Source organism: Gekko japonicus, unplaced genomic scaffold, assembly GCF_001447785.1.
Source record: "Gekko japonicus isolate JY-2015 unplaced genomic scaffold, Gekko_japonicus_V1.1 scaffold1550, whole genome shotgun sequence".
NCBI classification, from domain to species: domain Eukaryota; kingdom Metazoa; phylum Chordata; class Lepidosauria; order Squamata; family Gekkonidae; genus Gekko; species Gekko japonicus.
The window spans coordinates 257,351-274,006 of record NW_015164235.1 but is presented as its reverse complement, the minus strand read 5'-3'; the positions used below and the strand labels follow the sequence as shown (position 1 = coordinate 274,006).

The following is a 16,656-nucleotide window of genomic DNA, read 5'->3' as shown; positions in this document are numbered from 1 at the left end:
AGCACTGTACATACAGCCACAGGTGCTATAACCAGCCATGTAAAAAGATTCTTGATGCAGAAAATGTGTGTATGAAGCCTTCTTCTTGAGAGCCAGCATTGTGTAGTGGGTAAGACCGGCAAACTCTAATCTGGAGAAGCTGGTTTGATTCCCCGCTTTTCTGCATGTAGCCTGCTGGGTGACCTTGGGCCAGTCATGGTTCTCTCAGAACTCTCTCAGCCACACCTACTTCACAAGGTTACTCTTGTGGGGAGAGGGAAGGAAGGTGATTGTAAGTTGCTTTGATACTCCTTAGGGTAGAGAAAAGTGGGATATAAAAACCAACTCTTCTTCATCACAGTAGCCCTTCTTGTATTGAACCCTAGATATATGAGTTCTGTCTATAAAAATCTGTGTTTTGTTCTTTAGGTAAACTTGAATTAATTCACAGTTTTCCCTTCTTTGCATGATTTTGTTAAATTTTTAATGCTATTATTAATAGTCTCTTAGATTTTAACATGCTATTGAACATGACTGTTGAACACCATTAAACTTAATTAAGGGCAAATTTGTTTCATGAGACAGCACATCTTTTATATGCAACTGCTAAAAGTCACATTTGCATTTTTTTTGCTAATGTAGAAATATAGGTCAAATTATCCCCTCTGATGCACCAGCTTTCATTTACATTTGTTTTCCAGTTCAGTTTTTTTTAAACCCTGTTTTTGTATGGTTCATTTACTGAGCCAGGAGGCAGAGCATTCCTCTGCTAATGTATGGGAGACACTGGAGTTTGCCCACCCTTTTGACTTTCTCAGGCTGTGTTTATTGATTTGGCAGTGCGTAAAGTCTGTTGGCCATTTGGGTTTTTGTTGTTGTTGTTGTTGGTAATTTCTGTTTCCTGTCATTTCTGTTGATCATATCATGTTTGATAGGAGGAAGTGATGTCAGTTATTTTACATGCTGGGTTTGTCATCTTAACTTTCTTTGGAGAAGATCAAATAGTATAGGACTGCGATGGCACACACTAAATAATGAACTTTCAGTCCACTTTCAATCCAGTTTTCAACTGGATGAACTGGCAAAATCTAGTTGAAAAGTGCATTGAAAGTGGATTGAAAGTGCATTATTTCGTGTGTGTGATCCCAGCCTCTTGTTAGGCTTTGGAAAACATCTTATGCCAAACCCTTACAACCCCTGATAGGAAACATTAAATAATTAATTATATTCATTATAATCCTCTACATTTAAATAGATGCAATTGATAATGAGTGAAATGGTTACTTTAATCCTTTTGTGCTGCCAAATACCACTTATCTCCTTAAAGCTGGACTATCACCTTATATTACCTTTGTTGGTTTGAAGGCAACATATATTTATTTGTGTTTGTTTCCTAATTATCTGTGGTATAGGAAAGTTAATTTTAACTGCCTTCACCCATGTCCTCGGATATGAAGTATACAAGATGACAGCTCTCCTTTTATAGGAGATATTTCTGCTATCACCTTTCTCTAGAAGCTAAAATGATAGGGTTGCCAAGTGAAAAAATCGCCACAGCGATTTCTATGGAAAACCATAGATTTTTCCCTTGGATGGTCGTGGCCCCGCCCCCAGCGTGCCCGGCGTCATCACGTCACTTCCTGGTGATGTGCACGTGGGCGTGGGGTTCCCCCTGGGGCCCGATCCACCGGCGGCGGGGATCGGGCCTCTGGGGCGGGGTTTTCCCCGCCCCCCGGGAGAACTTGGCAAGCCTATAAAATGACCAAACTGAAGCTATCATACTTTGATCACATTATGCAAGTCCCTGGAAAAGACAACAATCCTGGGAAAAGTTGAAGGCAGCAGGAAAAGAGGAAGACAGAACATGAGATGGACTGACTCCATCAAGGAAGCCATGGCCCACAGTTTGCAAGACCTGAGCAAGGCTGTTAAAGACAGGAAGTTTTGGAGGCTGTTAATTTGTTAATTCATAGAGTTGCTATAAGTCAGAAGCAACTCAATACCACTTAGTGTGCACGCACCCCCCCAAAAAAAAACACAACTAGAAGAATAATTAGTTCTGTTGTATCAGTGGCATGTGTTTTTGTGGACCAGAGTCCATTCTTTCAGAGACATGAAGTGACTACTTTATTGGGTAGGTGTACCCAATAAGAACCACTTTGCTTCTTCCAGTTTGAATGCTTCCTCCAGTTTAAGGAGACTTCCTCGAATGGAGGTGACTCTTCAAAGAGCCATACCCATCAGATTTGGCGGAAGGTTCATTAGACTGGAAAAAGGCTTTGAATTTTGCTAAACAGTGTGGTAGGTTATAAGCCTCTAAGTACAGAAAGGATTTAAAATGTTTGTCTTAAAAAAGGAGGTTGAAAGAACAAGAGAAAATGGTAAGTGAGTCACTCATGGATACAGAATCCAGTGGAGGAAATTCACGCTCCAATATGCATTGATATGAATCACTCTGGACTAGCAGCTGCTGGTGATGAATAGACACAGCAAGATCAATAGTGTAAATTAACACCTACAGAGGGACATTGTTTTCTGGCAGGAGCCTGCTATTCCCAGAATCTGTTGAAAGCAAAGTTCTATAGTTTCATGTTTGTTCATTCCAATTCAGGAGTTTCACAGGAGTTGAAACTTGGTTATTCTGTTAATCTAATCCAGTCATACATTCTCTCTCCATGTAGTTTACAAGGCTGATAAAACTGATAATATAACCTAAATAAAATACATTAAAATATCAGATAAAAGCTACACCATACCTCAAAAGCCAGTTTTCCTAAATACTTAAAGGGAAATATGCAGTTTGTTAAGGAACTTGAACGACAGTGGAAAAAGTCCTCTCTGCAGACACCTTAAGGGAAGCTAGAGCAGTTGTAGACATCACAGTAAACTGTGGTTTATAAAACTGGTGATTTCATCAAACCTGAGTTAGCTGTGTGGTCTGAACTAAGAGGCAAACTACATGATACATTACTTCATTCATTTACACTGTTTTCCCTGTTCCCTGTATCCCCACAGCAGGGGAACTGTTTCTGAAAAAAGAGTGCCCAAAAGGACTCAGAATGGTGCAATGGGAGGAGGAAGGGCTTCAGCATCCAGCCCCCCCCCCGAGTAGGTTTCTTGCACAAAAAACACATTGGGGGAAGTTATTTTGCTAATTTTGCTGCTCCACATGAGATATTTGAGTGGTTGAAGTCTGAGCAGTCAGGAGCACAGCTTCACCTCCAGAGTAGTTTTTGTATGAAAAAACTGTGTGGGGGGAGGCAAAGCCCTGCTTCCCCCCATGGCACCATTTTGAACCCTTTTGGGTGCTCCTTTTTTTAAGAAGCATTTCCAAGCAACTGCTATGTGAAACAAACTATTGTAAACAGGTGAAGAAATACGTCATGTAGTTTGCCTCTAAGAAAGTACCACAAATTGGAAGACACAAAATTGGGACTTCCAACTAGGGTTTGAGCTTTTTCATTAACTACAGTTTGTCTTAACTGAGGTTTATTGTGATCTCTGAATTCACAAACTGTAGTGTTTGTGGAACCGCCTAGGCACAGGGATGACTGTGCAGGGAAGGTGGAAGATGATGCAAGAAGCAGATAAATTGAGGTTTACACACAAACTTGCTGAAGCTTGTATGAAGTTACATACAAACTTGTATAATTCATGATGTATTGTGGTACCTGAATATAGCCAATGTGTTTCATTTATGAGGAGATGATAGCAACATTATAGTTAATTGAAACAACAGAACTGTGTTGAAATCCAGTATTCTGCATTAAGAAATTATCTGATGAGCAATAGTTCTTTCAAAGTCAGCTTCATCCATGGTAAGAGCTCACAACCTTAGTGTTACCAGCCTCAACTGCGGAAGTAAATCTGTTGTCCAAACAGTTGTGAGGTTATGTAGAAATGTCTTTAGAGATTCTTTTTTTTTTTTAGGTTTAATCTGTTTCTAACATAAATGTTAAAATTAAGTTAATTTGACTTGACTAACATTTTTGCAGGTGCAAGGATTTCCATCCATGGAACATGATTTTCCTACCCTCTCCCATGGCATCCTAAAATGACCCCCCCCGTTCCACTGAGGTCCCTTCTACCCAGGGTTTCCAGGTCTTGTTTGGAAAATACCTGGAGACTTTGGGGGTGGATCCAGGACACGGTGGGGTTTGGGGAGGGGAGGGGCCTCCGCATGGTACAGTGCCATGGAGTCCACCCTTCAAAGCAGCCATTTTCTCCAGGGGAGCTGATCTCTGTCAACTGGAGATCAGTTGTAAAAGCGGGAGATCCCCAGGCCCCACCTGGAGGCTGGCAACCCTACTCCTACCTGAGGAACAGGATTAGGGGGACATTTTGGGCCACCTGCAGAAATGTTAGGGTGGTCTGTAGGCAGCATTACCCCATGAACTGCCCTCCCCTGGAACTGATCTGGCATTATAGTGAACAACGTGGGAAGTAGGGCTGCCAAATCGGGCCGGGGGGCGGGGAAAACCCCACTTTGGAGGCTCGATATCCGCCGCGGCGGAATCGGGCCCCGGGGAACCCCGCCCCCGGCGTGCGCGGCACTAGGGAGTGACGTGGGCGGGCATGCTGGGGGCGGGGCCACGGCCATACAAGGGAAAACTATGGTTTTCCCTTGTATGGCTGTGGCCCCGCGCCCAGCGTGCCTATGTAATTTCCGGGTGACATGCGCACGCTTTGCGCGCGCGCACTCACTTGACACCGGCCAGGAGCCCCCCGCTCCCGGCGAAGAATTATTTGGCAACCCTAATGGGAAGTGTCCCAGAGCATTTATGTATCCTAGAGGATGTCCATACTCTTGGAAGGGATAAAAGTTAGCAAGCTCTACCTATAGTCTTCTGTGTCAGTCAAGTCAACCAGTGACATGGATGTTAAAGACTGAAGCATCCCCTACATCTAGACTATTAAAACCAGGAACGCTAAAGCTGTGCTCCTGATTGCCCAAACTTGAACCACCTAAAGGCCAGTTCACACCTACAGGTGGCCTGTTTCCTATATGATGCAACGATATTCATACATACCACACTACATGGTTAATATCAGTTAAGGAAATGGTAGCCATTCCTGTGAATCATTGTAGTCATGAAATAGCTGCAGGTTTCTTCACATAGCTGCAATCTCATTCATATTGAAGTTTTTTTCCATTGAGTTGTGCCTTTATAACTATTGTTTTTGTTGTCGTTAGTCTGTGTTCCCTTTTGTGCATCCCAATTGTAATTGCTTTTGGCCCCACACAATAAATGCTGCCTTGCCCTGCCTTGTCTTCACTGAGTGCAGAGTTGCAGATTGTATCACAATGCAGGGGGAAATCATATTGTTATATGTGAATCAGTTGTGTGTTTGACCTGATTTTACTGGCAAGTTAAAATGAGAGAGAGAGAGTACCTCTCAGCACGACTCATAAGCAGTACAGAGTGACACACGCCAGGATATTATTGAAGTCTCTGTTTCAAAAGACATCATTGGAGATCATGGACTCCCACTGTCAGCAGCTAGCCTGCTTATGAAACTCTGAATAAATTCTACCTCAAACCCCACAGAACAAGAACAGAAGAAGAGCCCTGCGGGATCGGACCAGTGGTTCATCTAGTCCAGCATCCTGTCTCAAACAGTGGGCAACCAGTTTCTCTGAAGGTCCAACAACAGGGCACAGAGGCTGAGGCCTTCCCCTGATGTTGCCTCCTGGCACTCGTGTGAAGAGGTTTGCTGCTTCTGAATGTGGAGGTTCCCTTTAGTCACCATGGCTGGTAGCCTAATAGACCTATCCTCCGTGAATCTGTCTAATCCTCTTTTAAAGCTGTCTTTGCCTGTGGCCATCACTACATCCTCTGGAAGCAAGTTCCACATTTTAATAATTCACCGTGTGTATACTATTTCCTTTTGTCGATCCTGAATCTACTGCCTGTCATTGAAGTATTAGTTTATCGTAGATATGCCAATGACACTTGTTCATGTAAAACCTTATATCAATATTAATTGTTTTGATTGGAAAAATAATTTGCTTTTTTGCTGTTAGGTATGTTATGGTGAACTTGTTTTAAAGAAATGTCTGTTGATATTTGCCAGAGCTGAAATCAGCTCCAGAGTTCCCTGGCACTTTTCTTTTTATTTATTTATAATTTTAAAAAAATGCTTCCAGAGTAGTGCACAAACAAGTAATCAATACAACCATTACAAATGGGCATTGCCATCATTAAAAACAACAGGAAAACAGCAGCTGCTTACATTTTAACATTTAGCTTTCCTAACTAAGATTGTAGGGCTGCCAGGTCCTTACCTGCTGCTGGTGGGGGGATTTGGGGGGCGTTCCACCGGTGGACGGGGATGTCATTGACATGGTGATGTCACTTCCAGAAGTGACGTCATCATGTCTGTGCTGTTGGGGTGATACTCTACTTTTTGGGCAAAACTCGATGGTAAAAATGGCTACAAACCATAGAGTTTTGCCTAAAAAGTAGAGTGTTGCCCCCGATGCCATCGACACGATGACATCACTTCCAGAAATGATGTCTTTGTGTCGACGACATCATTGAGGGATGTCTTTTTTGGGGGTGGGGTTCCCCCGACAGCCAGCAACGGGCCCGAGCCCGCAAAAGCAGGGGATCCCCTACCGCCACCTAGGGGTGGCAAGCCAATAAGATTGTCATAGCAAAAGAGAAATTAGGTGTCCACTAGTTTTTGGGTGGATCATTCACTGTCACATGTCGAATGTGTGGGACTCTAAGGGAACAGTTCTAAGCAGGCGTACTCAGAAGTAGGTATCATTTTGCTTAATGGGGCTTAGCCTCAGGAAAGTGTTTGTAGAACTGCTGCCTAAATCAAGCAAGGAAGCACTCTGAAAGAACCAACCTAGCCATTTGATCATTTCTAGCAGAGCAGCCTTTTGCTTGCTATACGCTGAGCAGTAGTTTCCTTTCTGAGAACACAGTGTTGGGAATCCATAAATTCAGTCCTCCACTTTGAAGGCTGCCACATTGCTGATGCTGGGCACGACTAGTTGGTCTTCTGTGCTCTCTCGGTGAAGAAATTTTTAAAAAGAGTCTCTACTTCAGGGAGCTGAGAGTATAGCAACTGCTCTGGAGCCCATAGCAACATTGTGCAATGTCTACCAATTATGGAATGGCATGCTGTCAACTCCCCCGTGTCAGCTGCATATGTAAGTAGCCAACCAGTGCATGCCAACATTGGCTCACAGGCCTGACATCAGTCCCACACATAATAAAACAAGGGAAGAAACATAGGAGAGACAGCACCTTCTGGTGTAGGAAGGACTGTGACATGACGAATAGGACCTCTGTAATTACCACACTCCTGTGAGCTCTACAGATGGGTTTTTTCGTTTCCTCCTACAAACATTTCCTTTTGAGAGATGGACACATATGGAAGGAAGCATGGGTTGGATCCAGCCAGCTTTTTCACTCAGTTGCACCTAAATCTCCTCCTTACTCCAGCCTTTGATGTATGTGCCTTTTGTCCATACAGGTCCTCGGCATAGCCTTTTTGATGGTCAAAAGGGACCCTCACTATCCCTGGTTGAAAAGCTGGTTGGATCCAACCCATGGCCTCTCTAATCCTATGATCCAAATATGGCTCACTTGACAGAGGAAGCTCCTAACCAAAGTCCGGCCATCCCACAGCGGTCTGGTACTGGAGAACAGAAAAATGCCCCGAACTGCCTTTTTGGGCAAGACAAGGGGGGCATGAACATCAGGACAGCAATGAGGGTCTACCCAACTCCACATTCACAGAAGGTGTTTCTGTCGTCTATAATAGCGCAGCAGGGAAAACCTCTCATGAGAAATTGGAGGGAGAGGTTTGACTCCCATAAGAGAAGGGAATACCTTCTTGCCAGCAAAAAGCTGCTCAGCAGCAAAACCAGAAGTAGGAGGAGAGTCTAGAACTCACACCACAGTTTGTGTGGAATATCCCTGTAAATACACAGCTAATTAGACACAAATAGGAAAAACTGGACACAATGTGGGGCAGTCACGCTCTCTCATCCTAACCTGCCCCACAGAGTTGTTTTTGTGAAGATAAAATGAAGAATGGAAAAACAAGTTTTGGTCTCCCCCACTGTGAAGAAAAGTGGGGTGTAAATATCTCATAAATAAGTTCCATGTATCCATCTCTCCTCTGCAATTCATAGATTCATCAGTGCCACCTCCTGCTATTCTTCCCAGCAACTCTTCCCCCCCCCCCCCCCCATCACTCCCTGCCACAGAGTTTGCATGGTTTATCGCACACAACCAATAATTAGTCCATGGGGCTGTCCCTCCCTTTGCTACAGCACAACTGTGTGGACAGTGGAGGCCGCTCCCAGTGTAAGTCCCATATTGAAGACACTACCTCTAAACCACAAAAACAGCAGACACCACAGCTTTGAAACAATTGCAGACATTTATTGAACAGCACCAGGAACAGAGTTCTGAATGCAAGTCAGGACAGGTGAATGGGTTGCCAGCTGCCTTGGTCCAGCTAGGCTCCTGTGCTTTTGAAAGCTGTGTCAATCTCAGAAGAATAGGTTATTATTTTATTTTTATTTACAACATTTATGCCCTGTCACTCTGCCGTCATCAGGGCCACCAAGGTGGCTAATAGATTAAAAACCTACATAAAAAAACACACCTTGAAACCCATGAAAACCAAATGAAAACACATCATTAAAATAATTAAAACCAAGCTAAGATACACACACACAAGCTTAAAAATAACAATTAAAACATAGGTTAGGAAGGAGGGATGACTGAGGGAATAGACAGACAAAATTAAAAGAAGAAGAAGAAGAGATTGGATTCATACCCCATCCTTCACTCAGAGTCTCAGAGCGGCTTACAAACTCCTTTCCCTTCCCCTCCCCACAACAGACACCCTGTAAGGTAGGTGGGGCTGAGAGAGCTCTGACAGAAACTGCTCTTTTTCAAAAACAGCTATTATCAGAACTACAGCTTGCCCAAGGTCATCCAGCAGCTGCAAGTGGAGGAGTGGGGAATCAAACCCGGTTCTCCCAGGTTAGAGTCCACGCACGTAACCACCTCACCAGGCTGGCTCTCTTCATTTGTTGGCAAAAGGGGTCAGGTGGGTCTCTCTGGGAAGAGTTCTAGAGTCTTGGTGCCACAGTGGAAAAAGCTGCCTGTGAGGTTGCCATCTGCCTAATCTCAGAAGGTGGGGGTACCTGAAGCAGGGCTTTGGAAGATACCTGTATTTGTCAGGTAGATTTGTAAGGGTCCTTCTGGTATGCATAGAGATATCCCGATTACTGAATACTCACAATACGAATGACTGTGCTGTAAACACAGGTTTTCTATCTGAAGTACAGAGAGTTGGCCCCATGAGACACTGCCTTCTTAGTCACATCACACTTATGGACCACCTTCCCACAGGAGGCTTGCTTGACCCTGTTGTTTTTCTTTTTATATGGCAGCTAGCAAAAAACCTAAAAGGTCTGGAACACATTTGGGGTAGGTAGCAATTGATTAGTGGTTAAGCGCTATTGTAGTTTGTTTGGTCTACTGAGTCTGTAGTGGTTGCAATTTGTTTTAACAATATTGCTGGATTTTGGTTGATTGCTGAATTTTTTAAAATTCTTAACTGCCTTGGGGAAGGGGTCTTTTTTTAGACCCAGCGGTGGGACATGCATATTCTAATAAATAAGTTTTCATCATTATGGTTTGCATTATACTTTCCTCCAGTTTAGCCAAAACAGAAAATAAACTAACTGGCCTGTCAGTTCCTGGCAGTTCTCTTCTTATGAATTGGCATTATATTGTCCGCTCTCCAAACCTAGATAAGAGGCTGGTTTTAATGATAAGTTGAATATTTTTGTCATTTTCTAAAGTATGTTCTTTCAGAACTCCACTTGGACCTGGAGGTTTGTAAATTTTTATTGTTTATTTAAAACATTTATATGCAGCCTTCTCAGAGACTTGCTTCAGGAGGCTCATGGCGCTAAATATAAAATCATAAAACATTAAAATCATTAAAATTACCAACATTAAGAACCAACCAACAATACCCAGTGACAGCCACAGGTTTTTTGACCCACTAGGCGAGGATACATTCTGGTGCCCCCCCATGTGGGGTGGGCCAGGGGTGGGCGCCAGAGCTGCAGTGGGTGGGCTGAGGGAGTGAACTGCAAATGCATGCTGGGGGTGGGGGTGGGACCGCTCAAGGGGAGGGCAAGGGGGCCTGTGCCAGGTTGCAAAAGGAGCTCCAAAGAGACCATGAGGGCGGGGCGGCAGAGGGCGAGCGGCACTTTCCCGTTGTCCCAGGCTGTTCCCCATGCCTGTCCCCCCTGCCTTCTCTTTCTGTCTGGGGGGCTGCAAAAAGTGGAGTCTCTTGCCAGGGACAGAGCAAAAAGCCGGCAAGGGAGGCTTCCTGTGCGGGGCGAGGAGGGGCCGTCGGCAGCCAGAATTGCATCCTCGTCGAGCCGGCACCCTAGGCGACAGTTTAAATTTTAATAATAATGGGCCGGTTCTGACAATACCTAGTAATAACAACCATGTTTGTGAGTCCAGTGGTCTGAAACAGTCTCCCCTGGACACAGGTTTATTGACTCAGTTCAAGTGAAGCCTTTTCTCCCCTGTTTATTTCTTAGCTCCTTTCTTCAGTCATTGTCACCCGCTAGAATCCTGTAATTTCCCCTTTTATCCCAAATTATTGGTTTTGGGGCTGCAATTATTATTCTGGAATCTAGAATTTGAATCTTTGTTCACAGATGTATTTTCCCCCCACCTTCCTTCCTTCATTCTTTCAGTAGTAAATGGCTGTTTTATCTGGTATCTGCAAATGTCCCCTGGAAGTTTCCTAATAATTAATTTTGCTTTAGACTTCTTCCAAGGCTATAGTGTGATCTGCTGTGAACTTGTTAAATCCGTGCCACCCTCAACTGCAGCCAGTTTTAGACCTAGTGTATCTAATTGTGTCTATTTTCTCCTCTTGGCTCAGAACGAGGAACAAAGAAGAAAGATGGTAAAGTGGGGTGTTAAATTGTTTTGGCAAAGATGGTTCATGCTTAAAAAAACCCCAAATACCCTGCTCACAAGAGTTTCACTGGCCTCGGCCACACGGGCAGGAAAATGCCGGGGGGAGGCGTGGCTGTTTGCCCCGGAGCAAAATAACGCGCGACTGCGCGATCAGACATTGGGTTGAGGTCCCGTCGAGCTCCTGTGGTTAGGGGGGAGGTGCGAATCACATGACGTGGCAAAGAAGCGGAGCGGTGCGGCAAACGGGGTTGTGTTTTTTTAAAAAAAACTGAAATGTGTGCATGCTCCGTTGGGTGCTTGTGCGCATCCCATGGAGACTTGGAAAAAAAACCCCTTTTTGCGAGGGGACATGGGCGGGCGCCAGATGCCACAGGAAACGCGATCAGACGCCCGCCCTTGCCCCGCGGTTTCCGGAAATTAGTACCTCGGAGGTACTAGTTTCTTACCCTGCATCTTCGGCGGGAAGCCTCGGGTGAGCCACGGGAGCTCTACGCTTCCCAGATGTGGCACTGTGATCGCGCCCGGAAAATCCGCCTATCTTCCGTCTCTCTAGCGTGGCTAATGCTCCGTGTGACCGGGGCCTCTGTTTGGCTTAAAGGAAGGGTCATGGTTAGAGCTTCACAGAAGGGGTAAAGTCTGCTCAGCCAGAAGTCCTACATGTGCACTGGAGAATGTACAGAGGACTGATTTTGGGTTTATATACTTGGGTTTGAGCAAGGTGATAAGCCTGTTGTTAAAGAGTCACATACACTTCATATATATGCTTAAGTATGCATCTGAAGAGTGGATATGCCTTTGTCCTTTATAGCTTCCATGGCTGTGATGCCAAGAGAGGCTGCTTCGCCAGTCTTCCTTATCCTGACTTTCTGCATGCTGATAGGGTTGCCAACCTCCAGGTGGGACCTGGAGATCTCTCAGTATTACAACTTATCTCCAGATAATAGAGATCAGTTCCCCTGAGAAAATGGCTGCTTTGGAGTGTGGACTCTGTGGTACTGTACCCTGACGAGGTCTTTCCCCTCCCCAAACCCTGTTCTCCCCAGGCTCCACCCTCAAAATCTCCAGGTATTTTCTAACCCAGAGTTGGCAACCCTAGCTGACCATGGTATGTGCCCTTACTCCAGGAGCACCCTGCCTGTCCTGATAGACATTTCACTAGTTAAAGAAGAACTGAATATTTAAAGAAATGGTCCAGTTGTTCTGTTCTGTAATTTGGCCCTTCCCCCTCAAAACACCATGGAAAACCTTTTTTCTTAATGTCCTCTCTTAAATATTGTTTGGACCAGTGCAGCTAGTTTCATTAACCCAATAAGATGGTGATGAGATTATTAAAAATTAAAACAGGGAAAGGTGTTGTTTCAGTTCATCACCTGGGAAGGGGTGAGTGAGTAGAGGAAGGAAAACAGTGTTTTAAAAGCTTGCCAGGAGCTTGTTTATTTCTATTTCTGCAGAGGATTCTTGTCAGCCCCAAATGTTGATGTCTTATGACAAATGATGCCTTGCTATGTTTTGTGCCCCTGCTGGAGTCCCCATAGAATTCTAGGGGACACAGTGTTTCAATTTACTGTAGTTTACTTGTGTGGGAGAAGGGGGAAATTGACATTGTCTGAATCTATGCTAAATCTGTACTGGCCGTTAAGAGACCTAGAAGAAAACAGAACTGAGGATTTCCATTGGAGAAGTGTGGTTTATCCTGGAATGAAAGGTGCCCTTTGCCTTTTCTTTCTTAATTACACCACATTTATCCTAGCTGCTGTCACTCCATCTAGTACTTATACTAAGATGATGTTTCCACCTTCTCCAGCCCTGTTCAGCTTTTCAACTTCACCTTGCAACATCCTTTTTAATATTTCACTACAGTGCTTCTCTCCCGTCTCTCTCAATTTCCCCCTACAGAGCTTCCTCCTCCTAGTATAATGCATCAATATTGTTTCTGACCCTATTGACCGACCACTGCCTCTCTTTCCAGATGCACTTGTAACCTGTATCCTTTTCTATAGGTCACAGAACTTTGTTCATTGGTGTTCACGTCCCACTGGGAGGAAGGAAAAGTCATCGACGTCATAGACACCGTGGACACAAACACAGAAAGAGAGACAGAGAACGAGATTCAGGGTTAGAAGATGGGAGAGAGTCTCCTTCGTTTGGTAAGTTTTTTTTAAAAAAGCTTATGCCATTTGTAAATGATCTGTGTAATGATGCATCCAGAAGTGATGCTGTTGCACCGGGGTACGGGGCAATGGGGCGAGGAGGCAGCGCTGCCCGCTGACGGTGCGAGCCCATGCTGGCGTTGGCCGGAGCAGGGGGGGCTGAGCGGCGAGACAGCGCCCTGAGTGAAAGTGCAGCTCCCCGGCCCTCCTCCTCCTCCTCCGCCACTGCAGCTGCTCCATCCTGGGTGCGGGGCGGTGGGGTAAGGAGAAGGCGCCACCTGCCGATGGTGCATGCGAGCCTGCGCCGACCTTGGCCAGAGCAGGGAAGGGGGCTGAGCGGCGAGACAGCACCCTGCTGGAGAGCAGTTTGGCGCCCTAAGGGCTGGCTCGCGCTCTAGGCGAATGCCTAGTTCGCCTAGCGGGTGAGCCGGCCCTGGATGTACATCGACCATTCTGCACCTTAGCTTGTTTTACTAGTGTATTGCTACTCTTCCCGAGCCTCTATATTGCCTCTATGCCCAGTCCTCGTTAAAGAAGGTGGGAGGAGGTAGAATGTGATGTTGGTTACTTCTGCTTGCAAGTCTGCCACTTTCATGAGCTGCATTCTATAGGCTGTGCTAGCACAAAGGTTCTTATGAGAAGCTAAATGTGCATCCAGAGCAGTCACCCTTTGCAGTCTGCTGTTTTCAGGCCATAGTGACCCCTCAACCTACATGCATTGTAATGGGAAGCAATATGAGGACCATGGGCCTTTGTAATCCGTTATAGGCTTCTGTGAAGTTTCTGTTTGGTGCAAATGGCTGGAATGACATGGCTTTTCCTCCTCCCCCTCCTCCCCCTTTCCAGTCACTTTTTCGCAGTGATAACCTAGGATGCCCCTGAAATCTGCCTCATGAACTATTCCTGGAAGGCTCCAGTGAAGATATGTCCTTGCTTTACAGCAGTTTTCTTACTAGATTTTTCCTCCCTGCTTTATTCAGATTCTGGTTTTATCTACAGGTTGATGTGTTTTGAATCCACGTAGAACAAAGGAGTGCTCATGTAATTCTTATGGAATGGACAGTTTCACCCAACCCATTGGGTACAAGTTATATATAACTATATCTGCTGTGAAATCATGAGGAAATAAAATCATTAGGACATTTCCCCCTTAAATTCCAGGTTACTATACATTCTTAAAGGATTGAGTTGGTGACTTCACCCCCCCCCCCCCCAAGCATCTTCCGTCCTTCTCCTCCTCTAATGCAAACTGCACTCAGGGTTCTGTGCCTCTTAGACAATGCTGGAGTGTGTGTGTGTGTGTGGGGGGGATTCTTACTTTACTATAAAATAATGGGTTGGATCCTAACAGTGGTTTTGTGGATACAGGGACTCCTGCCTGCAGAGTGTGATTTCTCAAAGCTCAGTCTTCCCATGGCAGCCCAGAATTCTGTTCCTGGGGATCTCCCCAGGATATTCTTTTTTGGGGGGAGATCAGGAACTCTGGCTTGAGAAATTCCTAGAGTTTTGGAGGGTGGTGCCTGGGGAGGGCAGAGTTTGTGGGGATGGAGGTCACCTGGCATGTTGTGCTATGGAGTCTGCCCTGCAAATCTAGCGTTTCATCTACAGCAGCTGACCTCTGTAGTCTGGAGATGAGCTGTATTTCTAGGAGAACTCCAGGCCTACCTGGAGCTAGTTGGTAACTCTGCCTTGCATTCACAGAAATGCTGCCCTGGATCAAACCCACTATGCTTTCTTAGTCCTCTCAGCAGACTAGTCCCCTGAGCTCATTTACCTCAGAGTAAACTCCATTGAATACAGTGGGGTTTACTGCTGAGTAAAACTGCAAAGGATTGCTCTGCTGTATGTCTAGGGGTTTTCCGTTCTACAAAAAAGCACATAACCCTAGGGTTGTTTTGCTGTTACAAGTAGAAGATCATGGTGGATCTTACTAACAGAGAGCCATTTTCCGCTTGTGCAATAGTGTAACTTGCTGTTCTGAAGGAAAAAGCACATACAGGATGAAAATACTTTCAAGGTTATAATAAGCAGAGAGACAGAAATGAAAACACTTGTGAGGAAACCATATCACACCACACCATAGAACAAAAGAATATTTTAGCTTACCTGAGAAGTGGAAATGCCAATATAATTTTAGGTTGTGGAGCACTCCTTACAAAAGCCTTTTATTTTCAACTGGATTTTAAATTATATGTGTTGAAAGTGTGGAAGAAAAGTGTTAAGAAGGCTAGGGCTTTAGAAAAGGGCTTGGAATCCCTAACATTCCTCACATTTTAAAAAATGTAAGGTGTACGGAAGCAAAATAAAACGTCAGTAAGAATTAAGAGGGTTAAGAGTGGGTTGGGTCACTGAGAATGAATAGCAATTCAAAACCAAATGATTGAGCTGTATCTATTTTGGGCAAGCTGCCATTACCTCAGGATCCTAAAAGTAGAGATGGAAACACATCCTCTCACACATTTCAAATCACCAAAAAGCAGATGCTCCTAATCCAGGAAGTGCATTATTATTTTAAAGTATCTTACCAGTTTGCTAAAAGGAGAATTGAAAAGACAAATAACCAAGGACTAGAACATACATAATGGATGATGTAAGTAATGGATAAATATATGTCATGGCCAATTTCCCCCCTCTGTAACCAGAAATAGCTGTAGGATGCACAAGAGCAGGATTTGAGTCCAGTAGCACTTTACAGACCAACAAGATTTCCAGGGTATAAGTTTTTGAGAGTCAAAGCATCCTTTGTCATATTTTGACTCTTGAAAGCTTATACCCTGGGAATCTTGTTGGTCTTTAAGGTGCAACTGGACTCAAATCTTGCTCTTCTACTACACACCAGTATCACTATCAATCTGGATCTATCTTCACAAGATGAACAAGGTTTTTCAAGAGGGGGGATGGCTGTGGTAATCTTTACATCGGGGTCCCCAATGTGGTGCCCACTGACACCTTTCCCCGTAGAAAGTGGGTGAGGCCTAGAGTTGCCAGATCCTCCCAGCACGTGGGGGATCCCCTGGTTTCCAGTGCTCCTCCCCGTTGCCGGCCAGCAAGGGATAATTACCGCCCTGAATGCAACTTGCCTACCTCACCCGTAAGTGGTGTAGGCACATCGGTGATACTCTGGTTTTTGGGCAAAAGTCTATGGTAGAATTAGCTTATACCGTAGAGTTTTGCCCCAAAACTAGAATGTCGCCTCCCGACGTCACGAACATGCCTATGTCACTTCTGGGTTACATAGGCTCAGCGTGCTTCTTCCCTCCCCTCTCCAGGAACATCCTGGTAAGTCACCTGCCGGCTTGTCTTTTGGACCCTAGTGGGGCCAGGTGGGGCTTTCCCCCCACAGGACTTCTAATTGACCACTGGAGATTTGATTGGCTGTGCAGATTTTTAAAAATGTTCCTTTAGCAGCAGCTGCCACTACAGCACAAGGATCTTCACAGTGTGACTGAAAGTAAGCTGCGGCAGCCAGTTTGTGATTGCTTTGCCTACTGTGGGAGCCACTTTGTGGCTGCACCCATCATGCTGTGTCAGATTTC

At 45.0% G+C, this 16,656-nt stretch overlaps 1 protein-coding gene across 1 annotated transcript in view; it reads left to right on the top strand.

Moving 5' to 3' along the window:
* SLC4A10 (solute carrier family 4, sodium bicarbonate transporter, member 10) overlaps window positions 1-16,656 on the top strand; it is a 158,562-nt gene that overhangs the window by 15,279 nt on the left and 126,627 nt on the right. Inside the window, exon 3 of the mRNA XM_015408603.1 lies at window positions 12,971-13,117. Coding sequence (XP_015264089.1) covers window positions 12,971-13,117 — 147 coding nt within the window. The remainder of the gene's footprint in view (window positions 1-12,970; window positions 13,118-16,656) is intronic.